Genomic DNA, 20,450 nt, shown 5'->3' on the forward strand with positions numbered 1-20,450 from the left:
TTTAATATGTGTTTTTTTTTTTTTTTTTTTTTTTTTGAGACAGAATCTGACTGTGTCACCCAGGCTGGAGTGCAGTGGTACAATCTCGGCTCACTGCAACCTCCGCCTCCTGGGTTCAAGTGATTCTCCTGCCTCAGCCTCCTCAGTAGCTGAGATTACAGACACACAGCACCACACCCGGCTATTTTCTGTATTTTCAGTAGAGACGGGGTTTCACCATGTTGGTCAGGCTGGTCTCGAACTTCCGACCTTGTGATCCACCCACCTCACCCAAAGTGCTGGGACTACAGGTGTCAGCCACCATGCCTGGCCGAATATGTGCTTTAAATACATCAAAATGTATGCTGCTTTCATCTTTAAGGCAAAAAAGCCAGGTAAAGACTAGATCTGAGGCAGGAAGAAGCCTCATGTCCTTATGGTTCTAATGCCATGGTTCCCATAGTCTGCCCCAAGGGACCCCAGAGTGCCACAGAAAATTCATTGACATTTCAGGTTTTCTGGGGAAATACAGTGATATGGGATCACTGTTAGACACCTTGTAAACTAACTCTAGACCAATCATAGTTTCGAAATCAGATCACACTACATCTCTTTTCATGAGTCCATATGAAGCTGGATTTCTGGCAGTCACTGTGATAAAAAGAATGTACCACACAAAAATCAGTGTTGAACTGGAAATGGGGATGGTGGTGTCCAAACTGATTCCAAGATTTGAAAGGTCATGTGACACCCAACAGGTGCACATATCCCATTCATAAGTAATCATGCTTATTGAATAATGAAATTAAAATGTCTTTTTTTAATGACCACTGTGCTGTAGGGACACAAATAGTTATGAAATTGTTTGGACCTCACTAATTGATCAACGGAACTGTTGGGTATTTTTGGGCCTTACTGAGGACCATGAAGAAATGACTGCACTACTGTATTCATCCATTTTCACACTGCTGATAAAGACATACCTGAGACTGGGTGATTTACAAAAGAAAGAGGTTTAATTGGACTTACAGTTTCACGTGAATGGGGAAGCCTCACAATCATGACAGAAGGCAAGGACGAGCAAGTCACATCTTACATGGATGGCAGAAGGCAGAGAGAGCTTGTGCGGGGAAACTTCCTTTACAAAGCCATCAGATCTTGGGAGACTTATTCACTATCATGAGAACAGTGCAGGAAAGACCTGCCCCCATGATTCAATTACCTCCCACCGGGTCCCTCCCACAACATGTAGGAATTCAAGATGAGATCTGGGTGAGGACACAACCAAACCATATCAACTACTAAAGGTGCCACCAACCATGACAGTTTGGGAGCCTGATGCTCTTGGGCTCTCTGCAGTGGTTGGGCCTGAATCCCTGCATAGGCACAAGGAGCAGAAGTGGATAGACAGCAAACATCCACAAAACTTCAGAATGGAGCCCTCCATCTGCCCTGTGAGGGGCCCTAGCAAAGTGCTATCATCACGGCTTGTAGAGAGTATGTAGAATTGAAAGAGTGAAGCTGCAGCTGGTTGAGGCCACGGTCTCCTGCCCTCTGTCACACATCTATCCCATCAGGGTGGCTGCCGGCATTTGGGGGAAGAGGCTAAGGGAAAAGTAAAACTGGATAATCATTTTGTTTGGGTTAAATGAGATACATTTGTGTGCTTTGAAGTCCCTTCTGTGTCTAGTTAAATTGCTGTGTCTATCCTGCTATATGTGTGGTCTCCAGGGACACCCTACTGCTCACCCTGCTGGTTCCCCTGGTGCAGGCCAGAGGTTGTACAGAAGACAGTGAGTGTGTGGGTAGCAGAAAAATATTGACTTGATTATAATAATAATCCAAAAAATAATAAAAGTAATAATAAATTATTCTATTTTCTCTTTAGGAAATTATTACAAAAGCATTGTCACATGAAAAGGTGAGCAGAGTTCACAGCCAAAAAATAGAGGAGGAGACAGGGACATTTTCGAGATGAAGGAGTGTTCAGCAGTTAGCTTTTTTTAATCTTGTTTTTCTGGATTTTGTGATGTTTGCAGTATTTGTATATTTTCTGAAATTTGTCATTTTGGGCATTTTCTCTTTTCAATCTATATAAATAATAGTTTCATCCCTAATGTTATATTCATAATTTTGAGGGTTTTTTTTCTTGAAGAGGATATCCTGAATTGTACAAGTTTCAGATTCCATAAAACCTGGACCTGCCAGTGGGAGAAGGTACCAATTCCTGCTCAGGTGGCAGTTCCCACTGTCCCTCGTCCTCCCACCACCTCCCTCCAGAGCACAGAGCTGGCTCCCAGCTTGAGGGGCACTCACGCCATGCCAGCAGGACACCAGAGCTACACCTGTAGGACACGCTGCCTCGGCCAGACAGCTAGCAGGGACCCTCAGTCACCAACACTCCATGGCCAGCATGGGGGCTTCACTTTAGGGGACCAAGGCAGCTTTCCCTGGCATTCCCATTAGACTCCCAGGCCAGCTCTCTCCCCACACTGGCCAGCAGCTAACCCAGGTGTGCCAACCCCCTTCATTGTCCCTGCACGGGACCCTGGGGCCCTGTCCCCGTTTTTGGCTCTGTCTCTTGTCCCTTCTCCCTGCAGAGCTTCCTGCCCTCGCCTGCCCGGATGTGGCAACTTGGGTTCATAAATGCAGAGCATCTGGGATGGGTGGGAACACCAAATTGTACTCCAACCCACACACATTCCCCGTGGGGCCAGCCACCCTAAGGAAGGTCACACCTTTCGGCTCTAAGTTAATGCCTCCATGCCCACTTCTGCCCCTTACAGCCGTGTGACTTCAGACCGTGCCTGTCCCTGCTTGAGCCTCAGTCCCCCTTTCTGTAACACGGAGCTAATATCACCTACTCCACAGGGCTTGGGAGTCCTAGATGAGATTGCACATAAAGCACTAAATATCATGCCCCATCTTCAAGGCCAAGGCCACCTGGGTTACCATCTCCCAGCTCTCAGACCAGAGCCAGGTCTCCACATCCCTCCCAGGTACATTTCAACACCTCCAAGCGGCTCTTCTCAAGCTTCTGAAGCTTCCAAGAATCCCACTCTGCGCTAATTCAAGCAGGCCTCACCTCTGTCTTCAGTGTCTCCCCCTAACTGACAATGCCACTTTGGGGTACATAAACTTCTTGCAGGATCCCCACAGCCATCTCCATCTCCTTGGGCCCACGATTACCTCTCATTTGCCATGTGGCACTGATTCCTCCACTCTCCCCAGAACTCCTTAATGCACACTCCCACCCTGCAGACCTCTCCCCACACCTCCAAAGTGCTTCACCCCATCCGCCTGCATTCATGCCTCTTTTCCTTCCGGCCTGGATGATCTCATTCTCCTCCCTACCAGCTAGTCAAATCCCACCCAACCTTCAATGTTGGCAATAAAATAATATTATCAATAAGAATAACAGGACCTATTTATTGTATAGCATCTACTATATGTCAAGCCCAATAATAGGCACAAATATTATCTCTAATTTTTCCTGCAAGCCTGCAGGGTGCATCTTATCACCAGTCTACAGAAAGATGAAAAAAACAAGGATCAGAGAATTAAATCATGTTGCCCAAAGCCTCAGAGCTGGCGAGTGGCAAAAGCGAGAGCCTGACCCCATCTGTCTGGCTCCCAGGCTGGCCTCCCTCCTTGGTCCCCGCCTTCTCAGCCAGCCTCCAGCCCCCTGCAGCCCACATCATTGTGGGAACATGCTTCACACTTTGTGAGATCAGGGCCAGGACGCAGGATTAACAATCTAACCTTCCCTTCCAGCCAGAACAATCCCGCCTTCCAATTTCTCAGCAGAGTTGATAAGTAGAGCTAATTTGGAAAACAGAACGCAGTGTATTCGAGGGAAAAGAAATGAATCCTCCTTTATTCACAGGGAACAGCATGTTCCCAAAATTCAAATCAGTTGTAAGAGCAGATTGATCCAATCAATGGCATTTTAATGCACTGTCCTAGATTCAAGACTAGCTACATAATATGCAGTGCCCAGTGCGAAATGAGTATGTGGGGCCCTTTGTTCAAAAATTATTAAGACTCCCAAGAGAGCAAGAGCAGAGCATTAAAACAGGTGCGGCACCCTTCTGAACACGGGGCAATGTGTGACTGCATTACAAATTCATTTAATACCCAAAATCCAGATTTAGCACAGAAAAGCATCTCAGGAGCTGCTCCGGTGCTACTGGAGATGCTGCCTTAATCTGGTCAAACCCAGGAGCCCAGGAGCAGTCTGCAGGGGCTGACACAGTCCCCCACCTGCAGGGAGGCAAGGTAGCCATCCTCCCTGCAATGCCAGAACAGTGCATACTCCAGCCAAGGCAAGCTGTGCAGCCCAGGCAAGCCCCTCATGCTGACGCTTCCTCACATTTACATTCTAATGTCTCTCCCAGCTTGCAAATCACTTGTGACTCTTCACCTGATTTCCTCTACTTTAAATACCAGCAAAGGTACTCCTACTTTAAAGATTACAAATAAGAATACAACCCAGTACCAACAATTGCCAGGATCCCGGGGAAAGGATGAGATGTGAAGATAGAAACTCAGCCAAAAATATGGCTGGATTGGGCCAGTGTCTGCTCACCAGGATGGAGGCCGGGATGAGCTAAGAAACTGGGCAGGTCCGTCAGCAGCAGCTCATCTGCTTCCCCTGTCCCAGCCTCCCTTCCTTCTGCCATGTGGGTTTGGGCATAAGTGACAAGAAAATAAAAGTTCTTTCAAAGGCAAGAGCACAAAATGCATCATGCAGAGGTTGGAAATTAAGGCCCATGGATAGCACGTTCCATCCTCACTTGAAAAGCCAGGCAGCAACCTCCTGACCATGTAAGGACAAGGAGAAGTAACTGTCCAGGAGACTGCCTGCTGGGCCCCCACTGCTCTATGCTCAAAGTCCTGCCCTAAAGCCTGGGACATTTCTCCTGGTCGCCTGCAGACACACTGCCACTCTCTCTGGCAAGGCTGCTAGACACCAGTCAGAAACTGTAAATAAAGAAGGCCAGCACCGCAGGCCTCCAGTGCGGTGTCAGGAGAACTTGAAATAATCTCTGGGAATGGCTCAGTGAAGTCTGGGACTCACTCCCCAGCTGCCATCAGTACTTTCCCAGCCCAGCAACCCAGCAGGAGTGAGGTCCAGCCTCGGGGCCCCAGCCTCCAGGCGCCAGCAGCTTTTGGGAGGTCCAAAATCCAGTCACACTCAGAATTTCCTGGGGTGTACGTGGGGGGTACATGCTATAGGCTTCATCTTCACCTTTATGCTGTCTGAGGGGCTCATCATATATTTCTTTGGCATCCCCTTCAGCCCCGAGCATGGCTAGATTAAAAGTAACTAAAAAGAGGCTACTTGCTGAATAAATAAATCCAGAACCAAATCCAGGTGGGACTCCTAGGAGACAATGACACACCGGGAAACTTATTGTCAGGTGCCCGGGGCCACTCTCATCCACTTGGTTCCACTCACAGCTCAGCACCTTTACAGAGAAGCGGGGGAGAGCGAATGCAGTCAAGGCTGGATGCAAGCTCAACCATCCCTCTAGTGCTCCTCTTACTTCCCAGCCTCTCACTTCCCAGTGGAAGGCCCCCCAACCTGCATTTGTGATGGGGCAGGGGTGCAACAGCAGAGACAAAGCCGAGAGAATGCAAGGACTGCAGGCCCAGGGCAACTGGGACCGAGTGCCTGCAAACAGCCAGTCTCTGGGTGGCAGAAAGAAAGGACCTGGAATACTGATCTTTACACTGAATGCAGGGTCCTCACCGCTGAACTTGAGCTGTCAGGACTGGAATGTGGGCTCCACCCCTCTGGACAAGCCACAGGCACCTGAGGGCAAGTCGGACGCCTGCAGCAGGTGTGAGTAGGCCTGTCCAGACAGGAGCCAGATGGAGGCAGGTGGTTAACTAACCTGATGCTGTGCAGCTGGGGAGAGGGGCTGGTCCACGTTCAGGAGGCCAAGGATGACTTTTCCCTAAGAAAAACTCCCTTTGTGAGGTTTCTCGCTGAATTTGAGAATGATCCTGAGAAGCACAAGGGGAGCAGGCAGAGGAGTGGGGAGAGACAGCACGTGGGCTGCATTTAAATGAGCCGTGAACTGCAGAGAAACACAGAGCGCTTCCTCTTCCTCCAGGGAACTTGGACTATGTTCTCTCAGAGGGTCAGGAGAGAAATCAATTTTAAAAGGTTCCTAATGGCCAATGAGGCATGAAGCGAAAGGAGATGGGGCCTCCTGTCTGCAAGAGGGGTTGCCTGGGGAAAGAAAAAGAAGCATGTATGGCCCAGCGAATGCAGCAAAGCTGCCCCAGAACACACATTTCTTTCCCAAGTTTTCAGTTTGAGTGGCTGCATGCTGTCTGCCCCGCTCCATTAAATTCCAAGGAAACTTGTCAGCCAGGGCTCCAGCCCAGAGCCCGGCCCAGCACTGGTCTGGGGCATGGAGGCAGCAGAAACAGAAGTGAGACCTTGCACATTCCGGGAAACCAGACCCCCATTCTAATCGCTGCTGCTGGTACTGCACATTCCAGGGCGCCGGGGACATGGGCGCAGAGGGGCCTGTGCTACTGGATTTCCTCGAACTCTGCAGAGAAAATGCACAGGAAAGACAGTGGCATTGCTAAGTGGCGGCACAGGCAGCCAGCTGAGGTCTAAAGGAAACCTGAAACCCTATGCACCATCAGGGCCACTGTCTGCAAATCTAAGGAAAGCCAGCCTTCGGTGTCTCCCACGGCCAATGGCCCTCAGACCTATTCTTGTTAAAATACACTGAATTCACAAGCAGGAATTATTATTTGTCTAAAAAGGTTAAAATGTGAATGATGAATGACCACGCTTTGTCTTTTGTATAGAAATAAATGAAATTCAGGAGAGTTTCGTGTGCCTTCTTTCTTTCCTTTTAACGAATCAAGGAGGAAGAGGTGGGGGAGCCGGGAGCCTGTCCTCAACTTTCAGTCCACACTGGCACTTCCAAGTGTTGGCAACCCTTCTCTTTCCGGGACAGTCTCCCAGACGGCTCCAAGTGGGAAAAGCTTGCCGGACGCCAGACCTCAGGCTGCTCCCCCGTCTTGCATGTCCCGGGTGCCTTCAGCAGTAACTGTTGCAGGGGCTGGGCCAAGACTACAGCAGATGGTGCCTGGAAAAGTCTGTGGCAGGTGAAGTGAAGGAGGAAGACTTACCCAAACAAGGCTAAGACGGTCTCTCTCAAATAGAGCAGATTCGAAATGCGCTTTCGGGGTGCACTTGGCCAGCTGGCTGTGAACCCCTCTCTGTGCTGTCAGTCACAAGCACAGCCTAGATCTGCATCTTTGGCTTTACTGGGAAAAGATGCTTTTTCCAGAACAACTATGTTGTTGTTTATGTTGTCTATGTTTAAAGGCGCCTGGCATTGAAAATCACTTTTCAGACTCACTGGCGGGAAAAAAAAAAAAAATCGTGTTTTTCAGTCCTTGCTTGGATCTATGGTGAGTGCTTGGGTTTGATCAGTGCTGTTACATTTGATAGTCTTTTCTGGCCTATTTTATGTATTAGGGAAAAGCTTCCAATCAATTCCACTGCACAATTTTTTTTTTTCAGATGCCTCCTGAATGCCCAACATGATGTATCTATTATTATCTTCAGGGAAACAGCTGACTGCTCAGTTCACAAAAACACCATTAACTTTCCTCTTGATAAGCGTCTGGCTCCGGTCCTGACCTTCGCAGATTTCTCAGCTGGGTTCGCTTCCTGCGCTGACTCCTCAACATAGGTTGTTATGTCTGGAGCTGCCGGGGCTGTTCAGTCTCCCCAGCCCCCCAGCCTCTGGCCGCAGGCTGGGAGGCAGTGCCCACCGGGGTTGAGTCTGCCCCCCTGGTGCAGGCGGAGGGCCTGGGGCTGCAGAGGGGCAGAAGAGACGTGAGGGAGGGAGGTGACAGTGAACGAGCCCCTGTATCAAGAAAGAGGCCAGTTCTTCCAAGCAATACCCAGCACCCATGCGACGGGAACTTGTGAAACAGAGACAGACACCAGAAGGAAGCTTCGGCTCAAATAAGAAATGAAAAGTGGTCCCGGACCCAAAACAAGCCACTTCCCCTTCCTGGGCCTCAGTTACCTCAGTGGTAAGATGAGGGGGTAGGCTAGACGGTTTCCGAAATCCTTTCCAGCTCCAAAGAAGTTCTGTGATCTAATAAATCTGAAAAGTGCATTTCCTCATGTTTTCCCTTCAGTGCGTAATCGCCATCCGTATAGAATATTCTTGGTTTTAATGTTGGCTTCCCGAGTCAGGTGCTACAGTTTCTGCCAATGGAACCAGTCAGTATCACCTGTGCGTTTAGACTTTCACAGTGACCTTCTGGGCTGAAATTAGGATTCCCCATCAGGGAGGGGAGATAAAATAGAAGTCTGGTCTCCCTGTATCCATAAAAGGCATATTTTAATCATAAAATGGAATGAAATAATGATCCATGCTACAATGTGGACAAACTTGAAAATATTATGCTAAGAGTCAGAGGCAGTTACGTATTGTTTGATTCCATTCATATGAAATGTCCAGAATAAGCCAATTCATAGAAACAGAAAATGAACCAGTGGTTGCCTAGGGCTGGACAGAGGAGAAGTATGGGGTGGCTACGAATGGATACGGGGTTTGTTTTTAGGGTGATGAAAGTGTTCTGGAGTTGGTAGTGATAGGTGCATGACTGTGAATACATAAGAACAGCAAATTGTACACTTGGGGCAAATTTTATAGTATGTAAATTATCTCTCAAGCTGTTTTAAAAACAAAAATAATAATGTTCTTTGTTTCTTTTTACTTTTTTAATGTGACTACTATAAAATAATTTTGTATATGCAGCTCCTGTTATACTTCTGCCTATGTGTACAAAACATTTGAATAAATATTTTCATCACTTTTCAAAACAGACCAAATCAGTCTGGCCTCCTCCCGCATCCTGGACAGAGCTGGCATCCGAGAGGCTTACTGCAGCGAGCCCTGGGCTGGGCTTCCTGAGACCTGGGTTATCTGTCACCTCCTAGTTTGTGACCTCCAGCCTTCAGGTCGCCTCACTTGTCCCAGGCTGCTCGCCTGAGACACAGGTGTTGGATAGGACAAGCTGTCAACCACCAGAGCCCCTCCCAGGTGAGACTGCCTGTGATCACAACTCAACCAGGTAGAACCAAATTTGAAAAGTGCTCATTATTCTACCCCAAATATTGCTCAACTCTTAAGAGCAATCAACCTGAGAATAAAAGTAACCTGTAAGACCAAAAATGCAATCTAACAGGGAGCAGAATAGCTGGGGTTTGGCACCATCTTCTTCCATTACTCCTGAAGGATTGCTTTTGGGATAATTTCTTTCAGTGACTTACGAGGTTGAAACTCTAGAGCTGATGGCAACAAATATGGCTACAACCTTTCTGGAAAATAATTTGGCAATTTATACCAGAACCATAAAAATTCCATATCCTTCTTTCTAGTTTCTGTACTTCTTAGTACCTCTCCTAAGAGAATGACCCTAGATACAGAAATAGCCATAAACATGAAAATGTCCATCTCAGGATTGTTTAACATCGCAACCTTGGCCTAGATGGATGTGGACAGGGGAACAGTTAACCAAATGGTGGCAACACTTGGGACAGAAATGATGGAATTAGGCCAGGCATAGTAGCTCATGCCTGTAATCCCCACACTTTGGGAGGCCGAAGCAGACCAATCATTTGAGGCCAGGTGTTCGAGACCAACCTGGCCAACATGGCAAAACTGTCTCTACTTTAAAATATAAAAGGTAGCTGGGTGTGGTGGTGCAGGCCTGTAATCCCAGCTACTAAGGAGGCTGAGGCATGAGAACTGCTTGAACCTGGGAGGTAGAGGTTTCAGTGAGCCAAGATCGTGCCCCTGACTCCAGCCTGGGCAACACAGCAAGACTCTGTCTCAAAATAATAATAATAATAATAATAATAGTATTTCTGGAGAGATGGTAATGGTGAAATATGAATCTTCTTTTCTTAATTTTTCATAGGATTAAATTACATTTATAATATTAAAGAATTGAGATAGTACAATATGTCATCAAATGTATAAATGCATTTTCTGTCATGTCTAAACAGTAGAGAGAAAAGATACAAAAAAAAGTCTTTATGCTAGGAGAGGAAAAACTTGTGTACTCTGCTCAAAGAAAATCTAACCACAGCTGAAAAGACATGAAAGCATTTCAGTCCTCATTTACCAGTGAGTCCACCATGATATTTATATTGATATTTTCCCTTCAGCAAAATTATTATAATTACCATTCAAAGGCATTTATATGTGCTTATAACTCTTGAAGGGAGACATCAGTCATCAGATGAATAGCTTTTTAGTCATCTTCTAACCCAAGGAAATTATTTTAGGGAGAAGTAGGGAGAAGGGTTTTCTGCAACTTCATTTTGATTAGAGAGACTAAGGGAGCAAGGCCTGTTTCTCCAGCTTTACAGGAATACCATGAATATGGACCATGGCCTCTCCCAAACACCTGCTCCAACAGGAGGATGTGGCTGAGATGGGGAGGGCTCAAAGACTCAGCCCTGGGTATCAAGATAAACAGACTCCACACTGGCCCCTACAGATGAGCTGTGCGGCTTGTGAAAGTCATGTTCCCATTGGCTCCCTCAGTTTCCCTACCTGTGAAGTGAAGGGTTGGGCTCTAGGACCTGCCAGGACCCTTCACCCTCAGGTTTCACACTCTGGGATTCTGTCTTCTCTACAAGTCAGTTGGTGGCTTTGAGAAGCCACCAGTGTCCTTACAGGTAAGGTGGTGTCCTCATCCACAAGATGCATGAAAACAGGGAGTTGATGTGGTCAGAGATGGTTGTCAAAGGTAGGAGCAGAATGATACTTTTCAGAGGACAGAAGGACTATATGTTTGGCCAATGATGGGACTTCCAAGGGAACAGACTGTAAATGAGAAGTGTCACACAATCCCACAGACAGAACAATATCCACACACATGGTCCATCCCAGACGCTCTCAAATCCTCACCCTTCCTCCTATCCCTCCTCTGCTATTATCAGACTTTTCCTATTGGGTTTCATCCAGTGGGGCTAAACCACACTGGGCTATATTTTTCAGAGCCAAAAATGCTGGTGGAGAAAGGTCAGGCTGGGATCTGAGGAGCCTCAGCTCAGGCCACTTCCTGACCAGCAAACATTAAACAGAAAGTCGGCCTGAGAAGAACACAGGATGCAGGACACAGGATGCAGGCCACCCTGGGAGGAGCATGCGCTCTCCACGGTGCAGGCAGAGATTGCAGCTTGCTTGGTGTAATGACTGGGATGCTGATGTTCTGGACCAAAGCATCTGCCCTTGGACATGACGGTGGTGAACTCTGCATTTGGCCTTCCTGAAACAGAGGGTCAAGTTCAGTCACTTTGGCCAAGAGCTATCATGTCTCAGTAGGACAAGAGAACATGCCCAGAGGAGACCCACACTTTGACACCCAGGAGGCATATTACTATTTGCATCCTTCCGGCTTCACTATTCTTGGTGTTGGCTCTATCAGGAGTCCTGGAAGAGTCTGGAATTGTCAACTAGAGGTCCTAATCTCTTAAAGCTTCAATGCTTTAGGACTCCTGAAGCACTGAAGCTTTAGCGTTGACAAAGTCCATTCTATTCCTTTATAATTGGACTTCATGCTTAGGATTCCCAGGTACGAAGCTTTAGGAGTGACAAAGCTCTTCTATTCCTGTATTCATTGGACTTCATCTTAGGATCCTAGCTGACAAATTAGGAGCTTCTTCATATCCCTTATGTCACAGTATCCTGTTGATGTCTCCTGGGAAGCATCATTGTCCTCCTGTTGTAGTTGAGGAAACTGAGGTGGAAAGGAGTCATCCCAAAGGCCCAAATGGGGCTAGGACTCAGGTTTTCTAACTCTAGTGGTTCATCATGGAGACTGCAATCCAGGGTTTCAGAATAGACTCAGGAGACATCAGCACTTCTCTTTCAGGAACTGATAGATCAGTAGGCAGAAAATCAGGAAGGATACAGTTGACCTGAATGGCACTATCAATCCACTAGACCTAAGTGACATTTATAGAACACTCCATCCAACAATGACAGAACACACATTCTTCTCAAGCACACAGGGAACACTCACCAAGACAGACCACATTCTAGACCAGAAAATACCCCCTAACAAATGTAATAGAATAGAAATCATACAAAATATGTTCTCAGCCCACAATGGAATTAAACTAGAAATTAATAACCAAAAGATAGCTGGAAACATCCACCAAATATTTGATGAATAAACAAAACATTTCTAAATAACACTTGACTTAAAAAATCTGAAGAATAGTTTGGGAGTGAGACAGACATGGGCTCAAATCCTGGCTCTGCCTCCTTGCACTGGCTGGCCTTGGACAAATTACAGCTAACCTCTAGGAGCCTCTGCTGTAGTCTCAGCTAGGAAGCAAGGATAATGCCCTACCTCTCTGGGTGGCTACAAGGTAGGAACAAAGCAAGGCCCATAACACAATGAGCACAGTGCCCAGCTCCCACAGAGCACCCAGTGGCAGCAGCTCTTTGGGTCACTGTTCTGTTTGGTGACATTTCCCACTGCCCTAACTGTCCTGGAGAATACAATATTCCTGTATAGCTCACTCTGTGCCACGGAAAAGCAGATGTGACCGCTAAACATTGAGCCTTCCCTCCCCTATGTCTGGTTGGCAAGATTGCCCATCTGCCTGGGCAATCCCAACTGTGTCCATCCGTCTCCACCAAGTGGTGACTGTGCTTACAAAACTGGCACCAAAGAGACAGCTCTTCTTAGTCACAGGATATGATATGACTCATATGTTGGAATATCGGGTAAAATCTTGCCCAAGACTATGTGAGAAGGAATTCTACAGCGAATCTCATCAAACTTTGAGAAAAAAAAAAAAAAAAAAAAAAACAGCTCATCACAGAGATAGGCCTACCATCTTTATTGCACAACTAATGAAAAAGATGTTCCTGAGGTTTGAAAATATTGCACAAGCTTCTGACTCATTAGGACTGAGGTTGTTCAATTTGGAAATTATCAGAAACTCCAGCCGCAACAATATGCCCTCGGAGACTTTTGTGTGCACAAGGAGACATAATTATCCTGTGGCGAGGGACCAGCTGCTGTCACGGGATGCCGCGGAGAATTGTTTTTATGAAATGTGCTTATTCGACAATTTGTCCTGGAATCTAAAATAATAGGGTATCCATGGACTCCCAAATTTGCCTTTTTTTCCTTCCTTAAGATGTGACAAATCTTTCCTTGTCAGAAATTCCCAGAGCATGGAAACCAAACCAAGCATCATTCAAGAAGGTCCCAGGGCTTCTATAAACTGCCATCTCCTGGGTGTCACAAGCTCCAGGAAGAGCTAACGAGATGACATCTATAAAATCCCAGGCAGTCCAGACATGCAGCTCTGAATTCAAGAGAAGCCACACACTGGTCACATGATATAGGCAACAACTGGGACCTCAGAGGGTGATAGTCAAGGCAACTTTGGATACCTCTGCCCAGAGAACCTTTTCCAACATAGTAGATGGCAAATTCCGAGTCAGCTCCCAGACACAAGTCTCACATCACCCTCCTTCTCTGTGAAGGTTTCCTAACCCACCCACCCATCTCATCCCCAGGGAGACAAGAGCGTCTCAGCACTCCTCCCATACAGCTGACTCCTTTGTCAGTGTCTTGAAGATGATGATGATGATGATGATGATGACGACGACAATGACAACATGCTAATATTGCCTGAGTTCTAGCAATGCATCAGGCACAGTGCTTTGCGTTTCATATAAGGAGGTCCTTCCATTCTGCAATGCCCTAAGAGCTATGTATGTATCTGCTATTACTTCTATTATCTTACTGATGAGGAAACTGAGACTTAGAGATGAAGTTACCCAAGAAAAGCCACACATCCAGAAAGTGGCAATCCGACTTCAGAAGCCCAGCCCTTAAGCTGAGCATCATACTATCTACCACCAGTACCTTGAGATCAGGGGCCACTAGTCCTTACCTCTGAGTCCCCGTACCTGGTACACTTCCAAGCACACAGTAGGTGTTAAATAAATGCTCTGAATGAATTTAGAAGTGGAACTCTCAGCATTGACTCCAAAAGCTGAACTCTGTGCCTTTCCAGCAGTGACGGACATGCCTCTTCACAGCCACTTACTTCTGTCCTGAGGCGTGTTGTCCTGGCTAATGTCCCCCTATGGTTCTAGGCACACGTCACCAAGTAGTGCTGAATCACTACAACTTCTATGCCACTTCCAGGAGCCTTTTGGAAACACATTCAGAATGGCTACCCTTCTCAGTTTCTCTATTAATAGGATTTTTCTTTCCTTCTTTTTTCTCCAAGGTGGAGATGGAAAAGATAAAATGACACAAAGGTATCTCACTTCTGACTACCTAAGGCCTTGAGGCTCCAGGGAAGGAGCAAGGGGTATGAGGCTCATGGAAGCTCATCTCTTGGGGATGAACATGTCACCCCTGTGGTCTCCCGGGGACTTTGAGCAGCCAGTACAAAGCTGAAACACAAAGCAACCAGGCTCAAGATGGATCACATCCATTCGATGCCAGCCTTGGCTTTAGCCGTCAATAATTCAGGAAAAAGAAGTAGCTCTTAAGGAAGCCTCCCCAGCCTTTAAATTAGGAATGAGGTGACCACAACCTCCTCAGAGACTTGTTTTCTTACAAGAATCACAGACCATTCCAGTTAAAAGGAGCCTCAGAGATCAACTGGCCCAATCCCCTCACTGCCGAGGCTCCAAGAGGTCGAGGGAGCCGTTACCTGATCAGGTAACAACCCGGGAAGGGCCAGAGCCACTTGTCCTCAGCCCCTCCACCCCAGCTGGCCTTCCGAGGAACCCTTACCCACTGCCAAGCTTACTTCTTCTTCAAATTAAGCCTGACCAGAGCTATTTATTCACTTGAAATATAAGCTCATGGAAAGTCTGATTTCTGAATCCAAGGCATGAAACTCGTCCAGGATCACACAGCTCCAAACGGAGAATCCAGCCCCAAGCGGAGGCTGTCAGGCTTCTGACCACAGTTAGCTCATGGTGCCCGCCACCATCGCTTACTCAATGCAGTTATTTTAAGTTCCAATGCAACCCGTTTACAGCTCTCTCAGTGGAATGAAGTAACTCAAACACTTGGTTTTTGAGCTTGTTAACGTCCTAATTTTACGAAACCTTAATATTTTAACTCTTTAGCAAAACCAACAGAGCAATAAAAGAAGGCAGCTGACCAGAGCAGGCAGAGCCTCATAAACTGCTCAAAAGACTTCCAAGTTTCGAAGTTTCGGGTGACTAAAAACTGGAGACTCACAACTGTTTCCACCCACCCTACCCTAAGATGAAGCTCAGGTCCCCAGCACACTTGTTTTTTAAGTGACAAAAGGTGTATTTGAATTGCCAATAGTGGAAATGACTCTCTAGCAAACTGCCCACTCTAACAATGGAAAAATGCAACCCTGGGGGAAGCAGTGATTGTATTGAATGTATTGAATGTAAGTTCCCTATGGGGAGTGATTTTGTTTTATTCAACCCTGTCTCCCCAGAGCTCAGCACAGGGTCAGCACTCAGCACAGGGTCAGCACTCAGCTAACAATGATGGCTTGTTTGAGGCTCCCATGAAAGAATCACCTAAATAAAGTACATTTTGGGCCGGCCCGGTGGCTCACACCTGCAATCTCAGCACTTTGGGAGGCCGAGGCAGGCGGATCACGAGGTCAGGAGATCAAGACCATCCTGGCTAACACGGTGAAACCTCGTCTCTACTAAAAAATACAAAAAAAAATTAGCCGGGCATGGTGGCGGGCGCCTGTAGTCCAAGCTACTCGGGAGGCTGAGGTAGGAGAATGGCGTGAACTCACGAGGTCTCGGAGCTTGCAGTGAGCCGAGATGGCGCCACTGCACTCCAGCCTGGGCGACAGAGCAAGACTCCATCTCAAATAAATAAATAAATAAATAAATAAATTTTTACAAACCGTCCAGGCCTCCAAGTAAAGCAACCGTCTAAGCCCTTGGTTCTTCACCAGGTATGTACATACAGCCTCTGCCTTCAGAGGCTCTGGGATGAGACCAGGAGTAGGCAATACTAAAAACCACCAGAAGCAGAGTTTCTGGGCACCCCTGCAGCTTGCAGACCTCCAAGCTTGTCTGGGCTGCTATAAGGAGTAGGGTGTGCTTTCCTGTAGGATGTACTAGGAGGAGAAATGGATGAGGCTTCTGCTGTTTGGGAAGTCTGTTTCAGTCTTGATCCTGGCTTCCTGTCCGTGTTTTAGCAGAGGTCCGGAATCTTGGCTGGTCTTTTGGGACATGGGGGAGTCTGGAAGGGCCTTCTCTCTTCAAGGGCAGTTTGCTGTCTGGATCTCTGGCATGGAAACAGCTTTCCTACAGTCCCTCGGCTCTTTTTGCTTTTCTTTAGTGAAGGCTGCACGGATGGCAACTGGAGGCAACCTTGTCAACCTGAGCCTGCCGAGTGAGGGCTGTGATCTGTCCTGTTTCATCTCAAAGCCACAGCCATCTGGAGCTCTGTTGATTTCAGCTATTAGCTGGGGCTTAGCTGGGGGTGGTTTATAATCTCTGTTGCTCTGTCAATGGCACGGCATGCTGGTTATGAACGAGACTCTGGATCCAGTTGTGTGGGACCAGCAGTCCTGAGCAAGGTACTGCTCTGTGACGCAGTTGCCCAGCTGTAACCCAGGGAAGACTACAGCACTCACTCACAGGACTGTCAGGAGGATCAAATGAGTTAGTATGCACCCAGCACAGAATAAGCACAACATATATGTTAGCCCTCATTATTTGTATCCTATTAGTATTTCAATTCCTTTCTTTTCTTTTTTTTTTTTTTTTTTTTTTTGAGACGGAGTCTCGCTCTGTCGCCGGGGCTGGAGTGCAGTGGCCGGATCTCAGCTCACTGCAAGCTCCGCCTCCCGGGTTTACGCCATTCTCCTGCCTCAGCCTCCCGAGTAGCTGGGACTACAGGCGCCCGCCACCTCGCCCGGCTAGTTTTTTGTATTTTTTTAGTAGAGACGGGGTTTCACCGTGTTAGCCAGGATGGTCTCGATCTCCTGACCTCGTGATCCACCCGTCTCGGCCTCCCAAAGTGCTGGGATTACAGGCTTGAGCCACCGCGCCCGGCCAATTCCTTTCTTTTTTGTAAACATCTGACCAGCAGAGCTGGAGATGACAGATCTTTGTTCTCTAGTTGAATTGTATACTTTGCCATCCAAACCCTGCCAGTGCATTGACTTCTGAAATAGATGATTTGCCTTCATTTCCAGAGTGGTGAACAGAGATGTTCTCTGAGGTCTATTCATTAAACAGCTTACAAATGAAAGTACCTTCCTTTGAATGGTGACACATTCCTCTATCCAAAGATCTACTGTGACCCAAAGTACTGGTCACCTGCCTGGAGACCCCTGATCTGATGACATTTCTACCTCTCATCCCCTCGCATGCTCTGCCCCAGACAAAGCCTCCTTATAATATTTGAAATCACAGCACCCACTCCTGCCTCGAGAGCTCTGTCTTCAGATCCGTGTGTGACTTGCTCCAACTTCAGGCCTCTAGTCAAGTGGCACCCCTTGAAAAAGCTCATGTCCATTGCAGCTAAAGTAGCTCTCCCGCCAATCTTCGAGCCAGAGCAGGCAGCCAATTCACCTCATTTAACAGTGACGTCAAGTGACCTGCCCGTAGGCACCAGCTGCTGAGTCCTGGAGCCTGGCTTGGACTGAATGAAGTCTGCTGGCTCCCAGGCGCCTGTCCTCGGAAACACCTCCGGAAAGTCAAGGGTGGAGAGTGAGATCCAGAGAGGGGGCGCAGCAAAGCAGTGCCTTCCACTAAGGAAAAACAGAATGGCTGTGTATCGAAAGCACCTCCCATTTGTCTTCATTCATTCATTTATTCATTCACTAATCCACTTGTACCAAGTGCCTCTAATGTGCCAGACAAACATGCAAACGGTGTCAGACACCCTACGGAGCTCAACAAATATTTGCAAAAGAAGGAGGGAGGGATAAAAACAGCATTGTACCCACTCTGTCTCTCCCTCCTTTCAAAGCCACCATGCTTATCCCTCTGTGGCTGTCCCCTCACTGGTACACCGGGGCCCGCTGTGAGCCTGATGGCCAATGGGGGACCTGTTTTCCTCCACACAGGGACTCAGCCAACTCCAAAGCTTGTTAAGCAACTTGCCTCACTAGCAATAAATTAGGCGACTCGCATGGTGCCAGCAACTCAGGACCCCGTGCAATGAGACCACAAACAGCGAGACCAGTAACAGCTGGCTTGTTTTGGACAAAAACATGCTTTTTCAATGTTGTTGCCTCACACCCAGATTATTGCAGTAGTCTAAACTCTCCACCCTGGATGCATTCCGCACTCCACTGCTAGGTCAGCCCTACACTACACTAGGCTTTGAGTTGCCCCAGTTCAAGAACATCTGCACACAGGGCCCGGGGCACAGCCAGCCTCTTCAGCCCTGGGACTCTGGGCCACCAGCCTGGCTCACTCCTGCTGCCCTCCCCAAACGTCCCCCAGCCACACTGATCTAGTCACCTCCAAACAAGTCTTAGGCTTTGTGTATGCTGTTCCCAGCTCTGAGGGGGATGCACGTCCAACCCACCAGGAAATTTACAGCACCTGACCCCTCTCCCACACCCTTGGAGTTAAGTGCTGGCCTGACTCCTCTGAATGAGGCTATCTGGGTTTAAATTCCAGCTGAGTGACCTTGGGCAAGTTTTTCAACCTTAGTTCCGCTATCTGTAAAACAGGAATGAGAAGCTGGGTGTGGTGGCATCTGCCTGTAGTCCCAGCCACTTGGGAGGCTGAAGCAGGAGAATCATTGAGTCCAGGGGCCGGAGGCTGCAGTGAGCCATGATCACAGCACTATATTCCAGCCTGGGCGACAGAGGGAGACCCTGTCTCTTAAGAAGAAAAAAAGAGAGAGAGAGAGGAGAAACTCCCTCCCCGTGAGACCAAATGAGGTCACAGAGGTAACACACCCGGCACACAGACTGAGTGCTCAAGAGGCGTGTGCTATCATCATGCCCATTCTCTAGTCTGCGGGATCACTTGTCTCCGGGACAACTCTCTACTGCCTAACTAGGCTGAGTTTCCCCAGGGCTGTGCTCCTGCGTTGGTGAAATACACAATCTCGAATTTCACCCAATTCGGCTCTGGTACCGTCCCGTCCATGTAAGCCAAACTATGCCAAGCCCTAGTTGGTCATACTGAACCATATTCCTATAAAGTAAAATCTAGACCAGTCTCTGCACTGTGCTCTCCTATGCCCCTCTCCTGGCACTGCCCGAGTTGAGGAGGCAGTGCTGGGGTCGGGCAGCAGCCGCACGGCTGCGCCTAAGCGCACTGCCAAGCCCCGCTGTCTGGTTCCTACACCGCGGGACTGGCCGCCGCTGAACTCGATATTCTTCCACATGGCCTCTGCCTGAAGATGAGAAGCATCTCTCCGGAAGGTCCCGCGAGAGAATTAGACATTGCTCCACTCCACTCCTTCCCCCATCACCACCATCTCCCCTGCCGAACAGGTCCTGTGTGCGGCAGGAGGGAGGGGTAGACTCCTTCCTCATTACTAACCCGGTCCCTTCTACGCCTCTGCAGATTTCGTGATCCAAAGCCCGATTCAGCTTATTCAAAAGGAGCCACTTTCATTTTTGTAGGGCTGGCTCAAAACGAGGAAAGCCACACAGGCAGCAACGCCGCCGAAACGAGTGCGATGCCAAACCGTTCCCTGCCCGGGGTAGACTTTTTGGGGAAACTCCGGCGGGGGCCGGCAAACACTGCTCCTTTCCAAAAGAGTTACATACAGTTTTCACGGAGCGGTCCCGTGATCAAAGTAATGCATTTTAAAGGGGACGTAGGAAGCAAATAGAAAAAGCAACAGAAATGACTTCTTGTGGTCCTGAAGCCGCCCTGCAAGGCTCCAGTTCCTAGTTCTGAACTTCTCTCCTCCCTTTATGCCCCCACTCCTCTTATTTGTCCTCGGGTCCCCGCGCTGTGTGGCTGCCCTCAGGGCACTCCGCGGCAGGTCGCCAGGCGTCTCCAGCCCCAGAGTGCAGGCCCGGCGCACCGGCATCGTCTGGGCGCAGAACCGGCCCCGGGCTGGGCGCGAAGCTCGTTTCCCAGGCAGCCTGCGGAAAGCCGCCACCCCGGGGCCCACCTGCCTGTCCCCGAGAGTTGCCCTGGCCACCCCACAACGCTTCGCTGCCCCTCGGTCTGCCCACCAGTCCCGCAGAAGCAGGTCCGAGCTGGGATGGAGAGAATGGGGTGCTGCCCAGGAGCGCGGCGGAGTACCTTGGCCGCAGGCGCCGCGCTGCAGGACGATGACCGGCGGCCGGTGCAGCCTCTCGGAGCGGCGGCTGGCGGCGCGCAGCTGGCACAGGTTGGCGTAGGTGTTGGCGTCGCTGCCGCACACTGGTTCGCTGCTGGCGCACACACAGAGGCCAGCCTGCGCGCGTCGCCGCA

At 48.6% G+C, this 20,450-nt stretch overlaps 1 protein-coding gene across 1 annotated transcript in view; it reads right to left on the reverse strand.

Annotated features, from left to right (window-relative positions):
- The window catches only part of HTRA1 (HtrA serine peptidase 1), a 54,821-nt gene that overhangs the window by 32,507 nt on the left and 1,864 nt on the right, over positions 1–20,450 (reverse strand). Inside the window, exon 5 of the mRNA XM_017872231.1 lies at positions 20,280–20,450. Within this exon, the coding sequence (XP_017727720.1) occupies positions 20,280–20,450 (171 nt within the window). The remainder of the gene's footprint in view (positions 1–20,279) is intronic.

Source organism: Rhinopithecus bieti, unplaced genomic scaffold (assembly GCF_001698545.2).
Source record: "Rhinopithecus bieti isolate Rb0 unplaced genomic scaffold, ASM169854v2 scaffold_6710, whole genome shotgun sequence".
NCBI lineage: Eukaryota > Metazoa > Chordata > Mammalia > Primates > Cercopithecidae > Rhinopithecus > Rhinopithecus bieti.